At 33.4% G+C, this 19,852-nt stretch overlaps 3 protein-coding genes across 6 annotated transcripts in view; 1 reads left to right on the top strand and 2 right to left on the bottom strand.

Annotated features, from left to right (window-relative positions):
- Positions 1-453: 453 nt before the first annotated feature.
- LOC107619110 (uncharacterized) lies at positions 454-4,811 on the bottom strand. Of its 4 annotated transcripts, none has more exons than XM_021112578.2 (9): positions 4,660-4,811; positions 4,438-4,550; positions 3,102-3,166; positions 2,867-2,950; positions 1,603-1,669; positions 1,341-1,463; positions 1,178-1,261; positions 1,022-1,108; positions 454-936 (listed from the first exon to the last, which is right to left on the bottom strand). In XM_021112578.2, the coding sequence occupies exons 1-9, from the start codon at positions 4,745-4,747 to the stop codon at positions 850-852; spliced, it is 798 nt and encodes a 265-aa protein (XP_020968237.1). In that variant the 5' UTR covers positions 4,748-4,811; the 3' UTR covers positions 454-849. The 4 variants fall into 4 exon arrangements, with proteins under 4 accessions (XP_020968237.1, XP_088353845.1, XP_020968241.1 ...); XM_021112582.2 differs by lacking the exon at positions 4,660-4,811 and adding an exon at positions 3,244-3,281 and having other exon boundaries at positions 713-936; positions 4,438-4,568; XM_021112580.2 differs by lacking the exon at positions 1,178-1,261 and having other exon boundaries at positions 713-936.
- A 4,072-nt stretch (positions 4,812-8,883) lies between these two features.
- Positions 8,884-19,852, bottom strand: part of LOC110266925 (uncharacterized) — a 44,504-nt gene continuing 33,535 nt past the window's right edge. The window contains exons 3-8 of the mRNA XM_021112006.2: positions 18,428-18,669; positions 17,330-17,536; positions 17,146-17,238; positions 16,932-17,033; positions 16,574-16,834; positions 8,884-9,203 (exon numbers count right to left, since the gene is read on the bottom strand). Of these exons, the coding sequence (XP_020967665.2) occupies positions 9,162-9,203; positions 16,574-16,834; positions 16,932-17,033; positions 17,146-17,238; positions 17,330-17,536; positions 18,428-18,592 (870 nt within the window). The 5' untranslated portion in view covers positions 18,593-18,669 and the 3' untranslated portion in view covers positions 8,884-9,161. The remainder of the gene's footprint in view (positions 9,204-16,573; positions 16,835-16,931; positions 17,034-17,145; positions 17,239-17,329; positions 17,537-18,427; positions 18,670-19,852) is intronic.
- On the top strand, positions 12,798-15,999 carry LOC107615872 (protein argonaute 1A-like). Its single transcript, XM_021112577.2, has 8 exons — positions 12,798-13,128; positions 13,365-13,445; positions 13,575-13,811; positions 14,554-14,670; positions 14,756-14,863; positions 14,975-15,046; positions 15,372-15,420; positions 15,508-15,999. The coding sequence occupies exons 1-7, from the start codon at positions 13,114-13,116 to the stop codon at positions 15,408-15,410; spliced, it is 669 nt and encodes a 222-aa protein (XP_020968236.1). The 5' UTR covers positions 12,798-13,113; the 3' UTR covers positions 15,411-15,420; positions 15,508-15,999.

Here is a 19,852-nt window from a genome sequence, read left to right as displayed (position 1 = left end):
GTTAATTACTTAAAAATTATCTAAACATATATATCTAATTAGATGACTATATAAAATTATTTTACACTATCAATATATTGAAATTAAACAAAAAAATATATTAATTTAATTTTATATTTTTATTAAGCATTGTTATAGTAGTCTTTTAATTTTTCTAGAATAAAAGACAATTAAGTCTTTAATAGTTGTTGAGTATATATATGTTACTAAGCAAAATGAATTGACTTTGCTTTTTATTGGGGTGGGTTTGTTCCATATTTTACTTGGCAAACATAATTTTTTTTCTTACTTTGAAAATTACATTTTGACATATATATATTGCAAAAACTAAAACTCTTCAATTATACGGTAAAAAAATTAGAATTACCTTTTGAAAATTTTGAAATAAACCCAACCTTATTGTACTATAATAAATTTAGAAACCAAAATAAAAATAAAACGTTACTATACAAATTCATAACAACAAGCTTACTTTAGATTTCCCAATTTCCATAAGAAATGTTACAGAAACTCAAGTAAGATTGACTAAAATAAATATCAAATGTAGGAAACATGGAAAGGTAACGTACTTCTTATGGAAGCTAAAAGCTTTCTTTTACATATTCTATAAGGACTATGTCACGTGTACACCAAAATCAGCCACCAAAGTTAGTCATCAGTATAAAATACATACCAGAATACAAATATATGATGAAAATAAATTAAATCACACATGTATTTATACACAAATACATTGGTGACTGATTTTAGTGGCTAATTTTGATGTACGAATAGCATTTTTGATTCTGTAAATAGATCAATGAGAGAGACCGAAACTTGTAACATACATGCAGATCACAGTCATCGTTCTCACAAGGCATCGCGAGAAGCAATTCGGCAAGTTATTGCATCTGCAAGTGATGAAACTCCGAGTTCGGGAGCATATATCTTGTAGTGCTGAAAAAGAAAGAATTAGAATATCATATAGTCTGAACAAAACAATACGAAGTCATTAGAAATTAGAATCAGTGCCCTTTCAAACCTTTTGTATCTGGGATTGGTTTGCTCTCCCTTCCAGCTCCTCCAGTTCAATCTCTTTTCCATTAATGAGCTTCTCAATAGCTTTTATCTATTGACGACAGAGATGAACTAAAGTTACATACTCAAAAAAAAAAAAGGTGTCTTAGAATTGTCCGACCTCATTAGGAGTAGCATCAAATCTAGCAGCAAGGATGTATGTCGTGTTATCTGAGATACCACATCTTTTCAAAGATTCACTAATCTATCCACGATACAAGGAGAAGTTAGCCTACTTAATTGGAAAATGAACCAGAATCAGTCAAATACAAATGCATACTTACATGCTTGGACCCTGAGTAATTGTAAATAAGCTCTGAGTGAAGAGTGCGTGTGGTCAAAGAATCCCGTGACTTAGCTACAAGTGTCTTGTGCGCAGCAGCTAGAAGAGGAAAAACATCTAGAATCTGGTTCAGTTGATAACAATTGAAACATTAGAATGATGAAAAACAGTCATCATTAAAATTTGAAAATGGTTTAAGCACTAGAGTCATGGATATAAATGGTGCTGGGTATGACATAAAGCACAAATATAAGAAACAATACAAGTAAAGCATTGAGGAATGCAACTTCTGGCTCCAATGTCCCAGCTTGCATACTTTCCAAGAGCTCCCTATGAGAAAACAAGAATACCATCACATAATTTATCGAAAGGGCAGGGAAGCAGGATCCCAATCTTTAGAATCAATTACAAATAGCAAACATTTTACAATGTGTTCCATATATTTACTTTTAGTCTTCTACAGACTCATTGTATGATAGAAAGAGTAAAGAATTTGCAGGTACCATTCTAAAACAATTAGAAAGGAGCAACTAGTTTATAAGTCACCATTTCTAACCGCTGGAACACTAGCCTCACTAAACACTCTTATTATCAAAAGAAAAAGTGGAAAACTGAACTCTAACTACCATGAATTATAACTTCCAGTTAAAGTGATCCCTTAGGCTGCGTCTAAATACTATCTCTGACACAAACAAAGAGCCAATAGATAAAAAAAAAAAACTCATTTGGTTGCGGAGACGGACACACAATTTTTGTCTCCAACTCGCCGTTGCGTATTTTAGTCTCAAAGGAAAATCCAAACACAACCTTATGATATATATATATATATATATATATATATATTTTTGTTTGGTGACTACCTTATGATATGTTTGGTTTGGTTTGTTTTCATTTGAAGTTGATAAGTTTTCATTATTAATTACGAAATTGCTACATTGTACTAATTACTTTCCTTGTTTTCAAAATGTGAAATGAATTCTAAAGAAACTGAAAGAAAGTACTCATAGATAACAGTATCAGCCTTATATATATAATGATGTAGTATAAGAAATCAAACCGAAAATAACTACCTACCCAAGAGCTAACAAATTCTGTTTCTTGTTTGCTAAGTTACATCACTCTTCCTTATACAAAAGGAAAACAAGATATCATTTTTGTAATTATCAAAGAAAAAATATCACTGCAAAATCAATACCCAAAAAATAAAAATAAAGCCCCTTATGATCTGTTCTATCATAGCTACTTTGATGTTTACTGGACCAATCAATTACCTCCAATAACCATTTAACCTAATGAAATGATAAAGGAACAAAATGGTGTTTATAGACTACAACGCCTCCCTGATAGTTGGGATGACGAAAAGTCTCAATAACTTGAAGAAATACAAATTTCAAACAAGTCAAAACTGCAATAAAATCTTTCTTTCATTAACAACTAACATGTAAATTTCCAATAACAGGTTGCTAATATTCCATAATTTATGATTGTTTTTAGAATAATGAGAGAAAACGAGAGAGAGAGGCTAACTTGGAATTGGTGACATCGGTGTAGAGTGCAAGAGAAAGTGTCGCTCCATTTATATTAAACACCTTCATAGCCTCCGCTTTGATTCTGCAAAGAAATTGGAATGAGAGAGCAATGAAGGCCAAAAGAAGTTACAATAATTAAGCTTCAGCTGTAGAACTGGCAAGTAATATTCTCAATGCTCAAAATCCAAAACTTCTGAACCAATATAAAATAATGAAGAAAGTGTAACAAATACCTCCTTCCAGTGAGAGTGACTCCAGCGGTGACGGTGGCGTGACTCTTGGGTCGCCGTACCCGATGCTGCAAATGGTAAGAGTGAGGTTTTGTTGAGGTTCTTTTAGATTGAGAACTACTAACCATAGTTGTTAGAACCGAACCGGTAAATGGTGATGGAACCAAACAAACTACTGGGTCACTGGAACATTAGTTCAATCGATGGGTCACTAGTTGAATCATTGGTCCGGTCCCACATAAATAAAAATATAAACTAGCTAAGTGCAATCACATATAATCTAATCACACTATCACATAACCACAAAGTCACAACCTATTATCTAATCAAACTATCACAACCTATTAGCTAAGTGCAACAACACCAATAGTTCAATGATTCCTTAGTCACAACACTAGCATCAAAACAGATTAATATACAATAACTAACAAAATTCCAATTAACAACAATTACAAAGTTAGTAACTCAAATTGACAAATACATACTACTAACCATAGTTATCAAAACCGAACCGATAATTGACCTAGTCATACGATTGGATCACCAGGTCATTTGTTCAACCGTTGGGTCACTAATTTACCTCCTTGACTCGGTCATAATTAAATAAAAATGTAAAATTATAAAAATAAAAAATTAAAATCTACAGTTAAAACTTAAAATGCATGTCTTCACAAACATATTAATAACATTAAGTATCAATTTTGTAGAAATAACTAATGATGTAAAAAGTGATATAAACTAGTCACGAGTACAAAATACTTTCTCAATTTAAATGAACAAGTGAAAGAGCAAAAAATAACACAATCAGGTAAATCAAATTCAAGAGGTGATCTCAAAGTCGGCATCTATATCTTCATAGAACAAATTTGAAGCTTAACCAACATTTCCTTCATTTTGGTTTGCATCTATATCAACATTTGTGTATTTTTCACAAATCAATACTAAGAATAATTCATAATAGCAACTGAGTTGTGATGACGACATTTTTTAAATTCTAGCAAGAAAAAAAAAGAGCATGGGAACAAATTTAACTGAACAATTTTATTCAATATATGATCATTTTCAGCAACAAAAGATTACAGATTTACAGAAACAAAAAATTTAGCTAAGTGATTATTTCAGCAAGACAACAACAGATTCAAGCTCCAGTGATGATAATCAGTAATAAATTCAATTCTGATGAATTTCAGCAACCAAAAAATTAGTTCGGTGATATTTTCAGCAACAAATTCAACTTTTAGCAACAAAATCAAGGTGCACTGATGAATTACAGCAACAAAATTGAATTGAGCAAAATTGAATTGAGCAAGAAAGAAAAGGGGAATTTGTTGGAACTCACCAAATCGGGGACCAGCTGCTGACGGCGAGGCTCGAAGCAAAAAGACGACGACCAGCCCGGGACGTGCTGCTTCTGCCGCCGGAGATGACGAGCGCAGGGAAGGCGCGCGCTGACTGCGAGACGGTGACGAGCAACAACAAGCTTGAGTGCGAGACCGGAGGCAGTGCGAGAGAGCTTGAGTGCGAGAGCGACAGGGAGAGAGATGAGAGAGCTTGAGCTTACCGAGAGAGTGACGAGACTCAGACACTGAGGGGTGCCCTTGTGGGTGCGAGACTGCGAGAGGAAGAGGAAGGAGACGTTCCCCGAGCATATTACGATTTTGGCATTCCTTTACTAGAAAACGTCCTCGTTTTCAATTTTTTTTTTTTCAAAAAAAAAAAAAAAAGCATGCATGACCCTTTCCAGTTTTGCTTTAAAACGAATGGACGCGAAGCGGTTTTTTGCGGGTCTGATGCTTAAGCGGTTCGGAGGGTGGTTTGGCCTGGTCAGGTAACGGGGAGATTGGAATTTCGATCAAACCGGTCGATTCAAGCCGAATCTGATAACTAAGTATTGACACAATTCTATACAAATAAAACAGCAACAATTAACATCAATTTATCTGTTCTAAACCTATATTAAAACAACAACCATCAAAACGAAAGAGAAAGCAAACATATTAATATATAGAGACAAGGACAATTCGATTTAAGAATACATTTAAGTCCTGACTTCTTCAAAATCTGGACACATCGATCTTTGATTCTAATTTGTCCAATTTTAAAAACTGTCTCACGTGTGCATCCGTATCAACCAGGTCAGTACAATGGGAGTCACATTTGATTTTTTCAAGTGAATATGAGGGATCAATATGTCCAAATTTTGAAAAGGTCATGGACTTAAATGTATTTTCAAATTCTCAAAGACTTAAACGAGAATTTAAATGTCCGCGAATCAAATGGTCAAGAATCTATTTATCCTTTTCTCTAATATATAATAACTAAAAAAAAGCTCGCCTTTGTAGAAGGTCAGAAGCAGAACCGAACTCAGGTTCGACAATAAAAGAGAAGCAAGATGCGGAGGCAGAGAAGAAAAGAAGAGGCAAGCCACAACAGAGCCAACAATAGCTTCAACACAGATGGAGGCAAGGCGCGCAGGGACTGGCGGCGTGGTGACAAGGCTAGGAGAGGAGGAAGTGACAAGGCCAACAAAGAAGTCCGTCGCTCTCAAAGCTACATCGTTTTGTGTGCTGCCCTAATCCTCAAATTGATTTGGTTTGTTCGTTTAGGGTGGTGGCTGGTGGTGAGGAAGGAGTTCTACGTACATCAACAATGGCTTCGAAGAGAGCATCATCAACCTCAAGAAGAAGCGTAAGTGGAGTAAGACAAGAAAATTCTGCTTCAAGCTTAGTTCCATGTGTTGTGCATGCTGGAGATGTAAACGACGCCGTCGCCCCGAGGTGCTTCTGTGGAGTTTATGCAATAATGTATATGTCCAGGACTGTTAGCAACCCTAATAGAATCTTCTTGGGTTGCCCATTCTATAATGTAAGTTAAAAAATTTGTTTTGGTTTGATCTGAAATGGTTGTAGACAATAAATGATTTTAGGAATTTTGATAGGGAAAGGAACCTCATTGCAAATTTTTTGTTTGGGTCGATGAGCATCTTGCTAGAATTGGAAGCAATGGTTGCATCTCTGATAAGAGACATTTGGGTGAGATACAGATTGAAGTTGTAGAAGAGAAAGAGGAATTGGATCATAGAATGGCTGTTTTGGAGGAGAAGATTATTGCTTTGGAGAAGAAGAAAAATCCATTAGCTTGGTGTATTGGTGTAATTATATGTGCTGTTTGTGTAGCTATTTATGTATCTAGTGCTTGAGAAATGAATTATATAAATCATGATAGAGAATGGGTTTTTCTAGGTTTTTCTTGTGTATTGAAACATGCCATTTTTGGCTATTTATGGATCTGTAATCTAAATGCATCTCAAATTATAATATCAGTATGTTTAAATTATGTTTTAAATATCTGAAAAAACATGGAAACGTTGAAGAATTAGATTTAATAGTTGCATACATAAGCTTCGAAAGTTGATGTTCAATAACATAAACAAGTTTGTCATAGCTAGTTTCCTAAACCTCACAAATGAAAGCTTTTCAAAATGAACAAGTCTCCTAAAGTGCATAGTTTTATGAAGCTTAACATGACAAAAGTAAGCCTCAAACACAAAATACAGATCCTAATTCAAGGATACGCAGAAATAAGTATCAATCAAAATGCAATACCAAGTTTACTAAAAGCTATTACAAGGCATAGTGGGATGCCCAAAGTCATACAGTTCTTCACTACTTTGGCCTGATGGAAGGTGGATTAGGGATGAATTTGAATAGTCTAGTTATAGCTGTGTTGCTGCTGCTAATGTCTCCTGGGTAGCTGCTGCACTTGGTCCTAGCCTGACTTGAGGTGGATGTGAGCCAGGTGGATAAGGGCCAATTGTAGGCTGATGTGGATATGGAGCACCATGAGATTGAGGCTGTGGTGGATTTAGCTGACTTGGAGGTGGGAATGGACTGGGGCATAGTAGAGGTGGTGGCCTGAATATCTTTTGCTTGGGCCTGATCTTTGATGGAGCTACTTGAGCTTTTTGGTGGGTTGTAGATAGAACTTGGAGTGGAGGCCTAAATGGTGTCCTTCTAGTTACTAGACCTAGCCTGATTTGGGATGCCACTGGTGTTGCTGCCACAGGGTTGGAAGGACTTGGGGTGACACTACTTGAGATCTGCGTTGACATGTATTTCAAGTAGTCAAACTAGTCATTATTAAATCAATAATTCACATTAAAATTCAATAACTTACAATAGGCATGAGTTGCTGACTAGGTATGTTATAATCCTGATTAGATGGAGCACTCTGGGTGTTAGGAGCATCCTGCCCATAAAGTAAATAGACACATACATTTCTTAGCATACAGTAATCAGACACATAAATTCCTAACCATTAAGAAATTAGACAGATTACTCCTTCAGAAATTTACTTACATTAACAGATGGAGCTGACTGTGACAGTGGGAGGACTGCTAATGATTAAGATGTGGAACCTTTCTTGTCCTTCTTTGTCTTAGGTTTCTAGTTGGGATCAGATGGAGCGCCCTTGCATGTCTTGTAGTTATGTCCCATTGCACCACATTTACTACACATTACTTTAAATGATCTCTTCAGCTTTTCACCTTGCTGCATCATTGGCTTAGCTAGATCCTTCTGTCTATTGTGTACTTTTGGCCTGCCTATTGGTCTCTTTATGATGGGAGGATCCGACCTTGAATACTCAGTCCTTGTCCAAAACTCCTCACTTGGCACATGCTGAATACAATGAGCATATGTCTTATGGATTGACTCCATGCATAACTATGAATGCACATAATCCTCAAGATGATCATGCCTCTTCCTTATGGTTGCAATGGCATGGATACATGGCATGCATAAAATAGAACAACATCATGAACCAGTACTCATTCAGCCAATAATGAAAACATCATGAACTAGTTATGAAAAAAGTGCTTAACAATAAATTAAAACTAACCGGTCAGCTGCCATTTGTTGCATGAGCAGGTCTGCTTGATGAGATCCACGTCCACCTTTGTAGCTTTACGACTTACTTCGAACCTCTTATGTTTGTCGTCACCTATCCACTCTACACGCCATGTATTTCTTGTCATTATTAGACGATCCATCCTCTTCTGCTAAACAGGTGCGAGCTTTCCAAGATAATCTCCAAGTAACTCTTTATGCTTGACCATCCTCCTCATCAGATAGCACCTAATTTCTTCACACATTGTGAGGATAGGATTGCTTCTATAGTTGACTATCTTTGCATTGAACACCTCACACATGTTATTTGTGAGGTTGTCCACTTTTGGTCCATGTGAGAAATATGCCTTCACCCAACACTACCAGAAATGCGGTGATTAACCACGAAAAAAACCGTGGCTAAAATCAAGAAAATCCGTGGCGACTAAGCGTTAACAACGAATATATTTTCATGGTTAATAAGGGTGACGCCTTTTCAGTTAGCCACGGTTTTCGGCTGGTTAGCCACAGTTTTATGACCCGTGGAGACATCTGAATAGCCACGGTTTTTACGTTATTGGCCACACTCTGAACCATGGCTAATATTGACAGGCTGGACTTTTTTTGCCACATTTTTTCTATGGGTAAACATTGCTGGGTTATTTAGCCACGGTTTTTTCTATGGAAAAAAAACATGCACAAAAAATATTTGGCAGGCTGGGTTTTTTTCCACGTTTTTTTCCGTGGCCAATATTATGGGCTATTTACCAACACATAAATCTGTAGCTAAATTTTTTTTTAATTTAAAAAAAACTCTCAACCATAATTACTAATTGAATATTTTTTTAAATTGATATTGCATATATTTATTTCTATATATATATACTAACATATTAAAATAATTTTTTAACAATAAAAACAATCAAAGCAACGATAATAACTATTAAAAAAAATAGCAAACTAAGTAATAACGGTAAATTAAAGCATATGCATTGTTCATATATATAGTAAAGAAATAACAAAAATCATGTTCTATAATTCTGTACGACAAAAAATAAAAGTATCTTTAATAACAGTATAAACTAGATATAAATTAAAATTAAAATAAACATGACATGAGGTGCATCATTCCGACTGAATGTGTGGCACAGAAGGTAGGTACTTCATCACCGTATTTTTATTGTATAAATCTGTGGAGAGTTACCACTTGATCTTTATACTATTACATTTTGAAGATTTAGTAACATTTTTCTTTTAACATTTATTAAAGTGCTAGTAATGGTCATAAAATTAAATATTAAGTAACATTTATTTATAAATATTAGTAAATATATTTAATTTTTTAAAAAGTGTTATCTTTTCCTAATTACTTATTCACATTTACAGAACAAGCAAAACTCACTGCTCACAAAATCAAAATCTCGGACTCTTCAGATCCAAATCTCGCTCACTGTTCAATCTAATCACTTATTCCTTCGTGCGTTTGCTTCGAGCTTGATTTCACTGAATTTCAATCTCAATCTGGCTCTTGTTCGATCTGCTCTCGATCTTGCTTTGGCTTGATCTCAATTCTCGATATCTCTCTGGTGAGACTGCAATCTTTGAACTCTCTCAATTCACCTAAGTCATCACTGCTCCTCTGTCCTCCTCGTTGTAAGTGTCTCTGATTGCCGCTCGCAGTTGTTGTCGCCGTCGTCCTGTAGGTAGGTCATCCTTCGATCCTCAATGTGTTAATTTATGTTACGAATGCGTGGCCAACCCCTAATTTAGCGCTTTTTAATTCTGGAATATGTTAATATATGCATTGATTTTTATTATAAATTATGATTACTGTAGTTGATTTTCAAGAAATTAAATTCCCTATGTTTAGCACTATGGAATTCAGACAAATTTTAGTCTAAGACTTCTGATCTCTCCGTTTTTCATTCCTCAATTCTTTCAAGGGCTTCGATTCACTTTTTTTGGGGAGATTTTCAAGGGCTTCTTACTCTGAAACTATTGGAAGATGTGGTTTCGATTCTTCGAATAAAGTTCAAGGAATTGTTTCTTCGAATAAATTAATTTATGCATTAACATTTGGGGATCTTTGACGAGCCTTGCAGGAGGTACAAAGAGCTGCAAAAGCTACTTCTAAAGGTGGTTGTAGTCATTGACAATTTTGTTGACAATTTTGCATTTTTTCTCTGAATATTTCAGAATTTATTTGATTTATGTATACTATACTATGAAGTTTAAATTTTAGCTCGTCTTTTATTCTAAATCTTGAAAATTGTCAGTGTTCTTGTTCTGTTAATTGGTTTTTAAATGAGAGGTATGGTTTAAGATAATTGTGTTTTCACTAGTTTTGTGCCCTTGCATAGTTTTTGAATTGTAAACTGAGGTAAACTCTTGCTTTGAGTAATGATAAACCCATATTTTATGATATATTTTATGCTTAGTTTGAGTGATTTATTCAATCCTTCACCCATTTATTCATATTAATTGCATGGTTTTACTTTCCCTTCCTTATCATGTGATGTATGTGAAAAATATGTTTCCTATGCTTTAAAATTAATTATTTTAATTACCTTTATTTCCATTCGATGCCGTGATTAGTGTGTTGAGTAGTTTCAGATCTTCTAAGGCAGGAATGACTTAAAGGATGAAAAGAAAACATACAAAAATGGAAGGAAAGTACAAAACAGAGTTTTTTGGAGAAAGTGGCATCCACGCGATCGCATGGGCGACGCGGACGCATGCCAAGCGCGAAGAAGCAGCGACGCGCCCGCCTGACTGACGCGACCGCGTGGCAATGACAACTCCGAATGACGCGACCGCGTGACCCACGCGGACGCGTGACAGAGGCCACGCACCAGAAATTGCAGAAAATGCTCATAGCGGTTTCTGAAGCCCTTTTTGGCCCAAATCCAAGTCCAGAAGGCATAGACCAGAGGTTATGAAGTGAGGGAATGCATCCATTCAAAAAGAGAGTCTCCACTTTAGTTAGTTTTCATGATTTAGATTTAGTTTTGAGAGGGAGATCCTCTCTCTTCTCTCTTTAGGATTAGGATTTAGAATTAGGATTTTATTTGCTTTCCGGATTATCTCTTTATCAGGTTCAATATTCCTTTTTATTTACTTTTGCAATTTAATTTATGAATTCTTTCATGTTACAGATTACTCTTTTGAATTAATGTTATTTGAGGTATTTTAGTTTAATCTTGCTTTATTTTATCTATGTTATTGTTATTCCCATCTGAAGACATTTTTATTCCAGTAAATTTACTTTTCTCCTTTTGGTCTTGGTTAAGAAATCAGTAACTCAGAAGTTATCAAACTCAAACATGATTGATAATTGTTATCTTTGCTAATTAAATTGAACTTCAATAATCCCAATCTTTTCTTAGGAAATAAATAGGATCCGAAGATCAAACCAATTAATCCCTTGACCTTCCTTTATCTTAGTAAAGGTTAACAAAGTGGAATTAAGATTCAATTCTCATCATCATTGATAAGGATAACTAGGATAGGACCTCCAATTTCTCATACCTTGCCAAAAGTTTATTTACAGTTATTTATTTATTTTACTTGCCATTTAAATTGCTTGTTCTTCATTTACTTTATTTGCTAATTAGATTATTCCCTCCTCATTCTCAAAACCCCAATTTACAATCTCCATAACCAATAATAAGAACATACTTCCCTGCAGTTCCTTGAGAAGACGACCCGAGGTTTGAATACTTCGGTTATCAATTTATTTAGGGGTTTGTTACTTGTGACAACCAAAACGTTTGTAAGAAAGGTTGATTGCTTGATTTAGTAACTATACTTGCAACGAGTATTTATTATAACTTCTAAACCATCAATCTTCCGCCCTTTCAAGTAACCCTGGGGGCTTTTTATGGTTGCTACTTTCTTATAAGCACCAGTTTTTAGCTCTCAATTATTTCTTTTTAAATTTTTTTAAAACTGAAAGACTGTTGAAATTTGATTAACTTGTTTTGATTGAAAGAAAAAATTTGGAGTTTCATGTTTAAATAGGCTAAATATATCATATAGTTAAATTTGTTAATTGCTTATTCAGTTATTCTATGACCTTTATGTGGCCAAATATATCAGATAGTTAAATTTTGCCAATTTTATTGTGCAGAGAATGATAGAAAGAAAAGTGGGGTGGAATTGGAGTTATTTCAAATTGGGGGAGGAACGGGTGAAGATTTATTTTGGGGAAGCAATTAAGCAAAGCAAGAATGGTAGCTTTTCTCTGTAAATATTTTATCACCGAAGGTAATGGGGGGTGAAGAGTAGAATCTCTTTTTCGGGGGGAAGCTTTTTCTTTTGGAAAAATCAAGGCCGTTATATATGCATTGATATATGGGGAAGAAAAACTATCCTAAGGTCTTTGTATAGTTTTTATATTTAGCAGATGTTATTATGGATTACTATTATTATTGTTATTGTTATTGTTGTCTCATCTATCCCCCCCTGCATTTTACTAATCTCATTTAATGTATGTCTAATATGTAGGAACCAAGTTCTATGGCTCCTGTGATTCAAATTATAGTTAAAATCTGGACAAAAATAACCTTTTAATAAAGCATCTATTATGGTAGAAACAATGACATAAAGGTAATTATTAGAGTTTAATTCAAATATAGAATAAAATATGTAACAAAGCTTATTCTTATGTTTTAAATATGTATATGATTAAATTTATCATGCAAGAATATATAATAAAAGAATAATTTTCATAATTTGATTAGAAGTATAATTTTTGTTTTTATTTTTATTCTAAGGACACTTTAGTATACGGAAACAATAAGTATGGTTCCATTTATGGTCAACAGTAGTAAAGAAAAAGCAGAGAAGATGGGTTCTTGCAAATGATCAACATTCTGCCACTCATTTTTTGACCCCATTATTCTTCTTTGTTGATATGCCTCTCTCTTGTTCTTATCAAACTCAGATTTCATTTCACCATAGCATTCTTTCTATCATAGCCCTTGCCTCTTGCTATAGATTTCAAATAATCAGAGTGTTACAGTGCACAGAGATTTAGAGCAAACTGAAACAATGACGAATCCTTCAGTCTTGTCTAACATCTGAGCTTGGCCTTTGCGCCCAAAATATTGAACAACATCACTGCAAACATGGCTCATCAACAGGTACATTTTAAATTTAATAACCCATTAGCTTGTTCTTGTTTTTGGAACTATCCTCATGAATTATCTATGTATTTTTTCTATTATATTGTAATGATTCTGAGGATGTGGGTCTACAATTTTATTTATTTGATATGCATTGATGAGATTCGTTTTCATTATCCATTGTCTGCTACCAAAAATGGACATTAATTATTTCTCTGAACACAATTGATTTGATTTTGATGTTTGTATTGTAGGATATTGAGGGGTGGCCATTGGGGTTATTGCAACCACTGAATAATGCAAGGGTTACTGAGTTGGCCAGAAGTGGTAACATGGTAAAATGACAAAAGAAGAAAAGGAAAAAAAAAGGAAAAAGAAATTATTATCATGTTCACTGCTGCTTTTTGTTTAGTTTATGTTTGTTCTAGGATTTGGCTTTTAATACTTGCAGAATTATTATGCAGAGTGCTGTTTCTAGGCTGAATAGAGGTCTTGCTGCAAATGAGGATGATCTGAGAAAGGCGGATGCTGTGGCTAAGGAACTCAAAGCTGTCGGAGGACTAGTTGATCTCTCGGCTGACCTCGATAAATTGCAAGGAAGATGGAGACTGATATATAGCAGTGCATTCTCATCTCGTACTCTAGGCGGTAGCCAGTCTGGACCTCCCACCGGAAGACTCCTTCCTATAACTCTTGGACAGGTCTGTTTCTGAACACGTATCATCATGATATAACTGTAAATTGCTTTAGCCTGGTGGCATGAAATATATTTGAAAATGATTCATAATTGTTGAGCAAGTTGCAGATTCTTATAGAAGTCTATTGTTTAGAGATATAAAATTGTTTTGTGTTCTTTTACCTATAGTTCTTGACATAGAATTAGAGCCGCTACAAGTCTTGAAATAGAAAAATTGACTTATTAGACTAATTTTAATGTTTGATGGTGATACATTTCGGGGGACTGAAAGCAGTAGGTGAAAGTGTGAAGAAACCGTTACTGTATTATAACAACAACTTGATTGGGACAATCACTCTGTTTAGAGGAGTGAAGGTTGAAGTAACACACAGAGAAAGTGTAAGAAGGAAATATCGCGTTTCAGGATTGACTTCTTAACCAACAAGAGAACTTGTATATGTTATTTCTCTTTCTAGTATGAAGCTATGATAAAATGATTTCGTAGTTGATGACTTAATATGAAGATGTGCTTCTTTTAGGTTCCCTGTTGATGAGAACTCAACTATGAAGTCAGTGGTTGAATACTTTCAAGAGATGTATGGTTTCACTATTCAATACACTCACCTTCCTTGCCTTCAAGTAGGAAACCAAAATAAGGCAAACTACTTACCCATGGAGGTAGGGGAAGTTATTTCATAGTGAAGCAACCTCTCTTGTTTTTAATAATGATTCTTTTGTCTATTCTTACATGGATTTTGGCTTCTCAGGCCTGTAAGATTGTGGAGGGGCAAAGGTATACAAAAAGATTGAATGAGAAGCAAATTACTGCACTGCTCAAAGTTACTTGCCAGAGACCCCGCGATCGCAAAAACGACATCTTACGGGTATTTAAAACCAAAACTTCATAACAAAAAACACAATGTTCTTCTATTCATGCATCTGTTGTTTTTTCTTTGGTAATCCATGCAGACAGTGCAACATAATTCTTATAATAAAGATCCTTATGCAAAGGAATTTGGTCTTAAAATCAGTGAAAAGCTAGCTTCTGTTGAAGCACGAATTCTTCCAGCCCCTTGGGTAATGTGTTTCTCCATCTATTTATCTGGTTTGTGTTGCATGTAGCATTCTGAAAATGTAATATATCTTTTTCCCCACTATTCATTAATTTGTAGCACTTATGAACTGCAGCTTAAATACCATGAAAGTGGGAAAGAAAAGAACTGTTTACCCCAAGTTGGTCAGTGGAACATGATGAACAAGGTAGTGTGCTCCGGCATTACAATTATCCGTCATGATTTAGTGATTTTGCCTCGAAATAGTATCTTTCAATTACTAATCATGTTCTAGATACACTAGAAAATGAAGGAGTCTTGTAGTATAGATATAACCATAATAATTTATCCTCTCGAAATAGTATAGACATGTCTTGTAGTATAGATATTCAATTACTAATCATGTTCTAGATACACTAGATATAACATTTTCTATATTCTGTGTTGGTTGTTCTGTAAATTTTAAACAAGCACAATTTTGAAATTCAAGTTTTCTATTGAAATCCTTTTAAATAATTTTTTGATTGGTGCAGGCATATGAATCTTTAATAAAAGCTTTCTCTGAAGTCTGAACATAACAAGGTAATATTTATACCAACTAATTTTATTTTTTCTTTTAAATAAAAAAGTGTTTTCCTTTTTCTTTTTCTAACAATTTATCTCGTTCAGTTTGGCAATCTTTCATATGGATTCCAAGCAAATACCTGGCTTGTCCCTCCATTTATTGCCAAGTCACCTTCAAACTTTGTTGCCCTTCCTGCTGAGGACGAAAGCTGGGGTGGTAATGGTGGTGGCCAAGGTAGAAATGGTGAATATGAGCTTAGACAATGGGCTTTAGATTTTGTAGTATTGGCTTCTCTTTCCTGCAAAACTGAAGAGGAGAGAGTGGTCAGAGATAGAAAAGCTTTCCTACTGCACAGTCGATTTGTTGATATCTTGATATTCATGGCCATCAAGGCAATTAAGCATGTCATGAAATCCAATATAAAGAATGAATCAAATTCTCCAAGTTCAATTCTGCATGAAGAGCGCATAGGAGACTTGTCAGGTGTTGTCAAATGCGATATTCGCAATGGAAATAGGGTTTAAGTGTTATAAGTATTTTTTTTCTCATTTTATTTGCATCACGAAGCAAACTTGTATAATGATTATTGATTAATGAAAGAGTTTATAAAAATTTTATTTTGTGAATTTAATGAAATATTTTATGTTGTAGTAATTAATTTTAGTATATTTCTATTGTGTAAAATATAAAATAAAAAATAATATAATATAACTAAAAAAATATTACTAAAAATCTTTTGTAACATTTTTTAAGTGTTACAAAAAATATTTACGGTAATATTTTTCTAAGTGTTACAAAAAATATCTATGGTAACATTTTTCTAAATGTTACATAAAATGTCTATTGTAATATTTTTTAAGTGTTACAAAAAATATCTATGGTAACATTTTTTTAAGTGTTATAAAAACTATCTACTGTAACATTTCTCAAAGTGTTACCAAGAAATATCTATTGAAACATTTCTCAAAATATTACTATAGAATAGCTTTTGTAACATTTTTACTAAATGTTATTAAATCTTTTGAAAAATGTTAGCAAAACTCTTTAGTAACATAGGGTATATTTAACATTTGTTAAAATGTTACTAATATACATAGGTAACATTTTAATATGATTTGGTAACATTTTTTAAATGTTAGTAAAAATCAATTATGTAGTAGTGTAATTAGCTTCTTGAAGTTGCCTCTCTAAATCTGTAACATGCTGTTGCGATGCACTGCTAGAACCTCCACATATTGCCCCTCCAAAGATGCACTTTGACTTACCAAAACCACTGGGACATGCAGCATTACTAAAGCCACGTACTCGCTTACCATTTTCAGGACCGCAAACTTTTCCAATTGCATCATCCGGATGAGCCAAGACTTTTGAATGAATACCTTCAGTGGCAGCACGCTCTTGATCTTCAGACAAATGCTCTACTATTTTTTCCTACAAACAAATGCACATCGCATTGGAGTAGAGTATTGACATAATCAAGGCATATAAAAAAATATACAGCCATATAAACAAAATTTGAGACACTCACAGCTAATCGTTGTCCTTCCCCGCTTACATAACTCCCATATTTCTTTAGCAAAGTTGATACAATAACCTCACTTCGACATACAGGCCTTCCTAATTTTTTCTCCTAATACAATAAATAGAATATTAAAAGTAATCACAAATTTAATTAAAACCGCTAATTTTATAGGAATAGTATAACAGTACTAGACTCAATAACAAAAAAAAAAAAATAATACCATCTGAGTTGCTCTTCTAGCATTGCTTTTACTTCCACCGGCATGTGAAACTATAAACTTCTCACGATTTCTGGCGTTTTGCAAACATTGTTTCTATATTTTCAAGAACAAGAAACTAGTAAATAAATGTTACCAGATATCCATAATAAATATTCAATAAAAAAAGCATAGATTAATTATTTACCTTTGTTTTAGGATCTATATAATGATCCACAAAAGCAGTCCATTCAACAGGCGGTATGTCTGAGGGATTCGCAGCCAGAATTTCTACCTTTCTTTTGTTAGGAAAGAAGTATTCTCCTCGTAAATTATACTTATGGGCCTTCCATCTATCACCTAAGGTCCTCAGAGCCCATTTGACGCCAGCAGCATAATCAAACTCAAAATTTTCCTTGAAATATTTTATAGAGGAGATCTATTATTAAAAAAAATATGCGATTTGATAACCATACTGCAGATTATATCTTAGAAAGATAATATTTAAAAAAAAAGACTTTTTAAAGCTAATCCTAACCCGTGCTTATTGTAGTTTATCCACTTCTGAAACATTCATAACAGTGTACTATAACACAATGTTGTGTCAGATAGCTGTCTAGCCCCAACGGCAGATATTTGAAAAGAAAAAAGATTGAGAAAATGGATGATGCATAACAAAGGCCTACTTATAAGTTTTTATAATGAACATTCTTACTGTAATGTGATCATAAACATGTGTGAACAAAAAAAAAGAAAGGAATCCAATATACAAGCCTAGATGCAAGAGAACTCACCACCTCAAATACATAGCCCCTTTTGAATTCTGCTAGGGTAGAGCTAAAGTTTTTCTGATTGTAATTTTGTCAGTTTTCATTAAACTGAGACAACTATATATCTTAACAAAATTTTTCTCTTAAGTATTTCGAATTCCAAATATTAATTTCAAAACATTCATGAAATTAGCAATTGGAACGGGAAAAGAAATCTAGGAAGTGTATCCTAACTCCTAAGAATGAAATGCAACTAACTTGACAATATTGATAGCAATAGCATATAACCTGCAGCAGTACCTGTTTAATACCTAATCAATTCATAAAACATAGAGCAATGGCATCCTGTTATAGCTCACTTAAAGTACCTCCAAATGAATCTATCTACACCAAGATTTCAGCTCTTACACAATTTCTTTTTAACAAGAAATAACAATAATAAACAGAAAATGCAAACCTAAATAGAGGCAAGCTAGGAGCTAAATTAGGATAACAATAAATTAATAAAAATGCACATCAAAGTAAAATAGACTTACTTCAATAAGTTTCCACTGTCTTTTTGTGTTATCTTCTGGCATTTTATCCCAACTTTTGATTGATATGGGACAAAATATAATTCGACGAGCTACTTGACCAAGAAATCTCACAAACAGGTTCGAGCTGTTATCTCGACCTTGTCCATCTGCAGCCAACTCTATCATAACTTTTTCACTTTTTTTCAAGGCCCAAACTCAAATCGCTGTCATCTTGCAAGTGATGATTTCTCCCGTAGAGGTGTCTGAATTAATGGAAGAATGTCAAGTCAAATTAAACCAAAATTAAAAAAAGAAAAACAAAATGGCATAAATGACAAACTTAAATTTATCAAATTAATTGCACATATATATATATATATATATATATATATATATATATATATATATATATCACTAATTAATCTAAATTGCATACACATATCGATACCAAATTAAATATAGTATTCGATAATAAAAGCACAATAGGTTTTTAAGAAATTGTCTCTAGAATTCTAAACTTATCAATTAAACAAGTGCGGCTTTAATAAAACAAGAAATTAGATTATATGGTTCAAGGCTGTTCTACCAACTTGAATGTCGAATGAATTAAAATGTCATTAATAACATTTATTGTTCTCAATCAATAAAAATACACATAACACAGATAGAACTATCATATCTAAAACTTTGAATCCCTCTTCATAAATATATAGCCTTTCTTTCTCTTTCTTTTTTTTATTTATTATTTATTATTATTTTAGTATATAATAGTAGCCATTGATACAAATAATCTTACAATCTAAATATGATTGTTGGGATAATAACAATATATAACAGAAATCAGATTTCTCAATAAAATTAAATTCTGACATAAATATGAGAGAAGAAAATTAAAGAAACTAAAATTCGTATTAAAATAAAAAAATACTAATAATTTCTAAAAAAATGATAAGAATTTAATAAAGCCACATCGTGATTCATTTTCTAAAATTAGATTTTTATTTTTCTTAATATTTTATTTTATTTTGTCTTTGATTAAAATAATCAAAGGTGACTATTGGTATTTTTTTTTCTTTCTTTGATCACAGACAATTGATAAAGTTATAAATGACAAATTATAATAATTAATCAACCATAACAATAAAAATCAGGGACTTATTTAAGTCCAAATTCAAGGGATTTTTTATTTTAATAAATAAAATAAATATAATATTTACCAAAATAACTTTTTTTAGAGAATTTACTGATTTAAATTCCCTTACCATATATCGTTTACAGTGTAAACGAGATGACAATGCATGTATCTTGTTTACACTGTGAACGAGATATGACACATCAGCGTGACACGTGTATATCTCGTTTATAGTGTAAACGAGATATACGCATTATCATCTCGTTTACACTGTAAACGAGATACGGTCCGTGCGCGCCTATATATAGAAGTCG

The sequence above is a fragment of the Arachis ipaensis genome, chromosome B9 (assembly GCF_059453495.1).
Source record: "Arachis ipaensis isolate K30076 ecotype BB chromosome B9, ASM5945349v1, whole genome shotgun sequence".
Lineage (NCBI taxonomy): Eukaryota > Viridiplantae > Streptophyta > Magnoliopsida > Fabales > Fabaceae > Arachis > Arachis ipaensis.
This window is presented reverse-complemented; position numbering and strand designations above follow the sequence as displayed.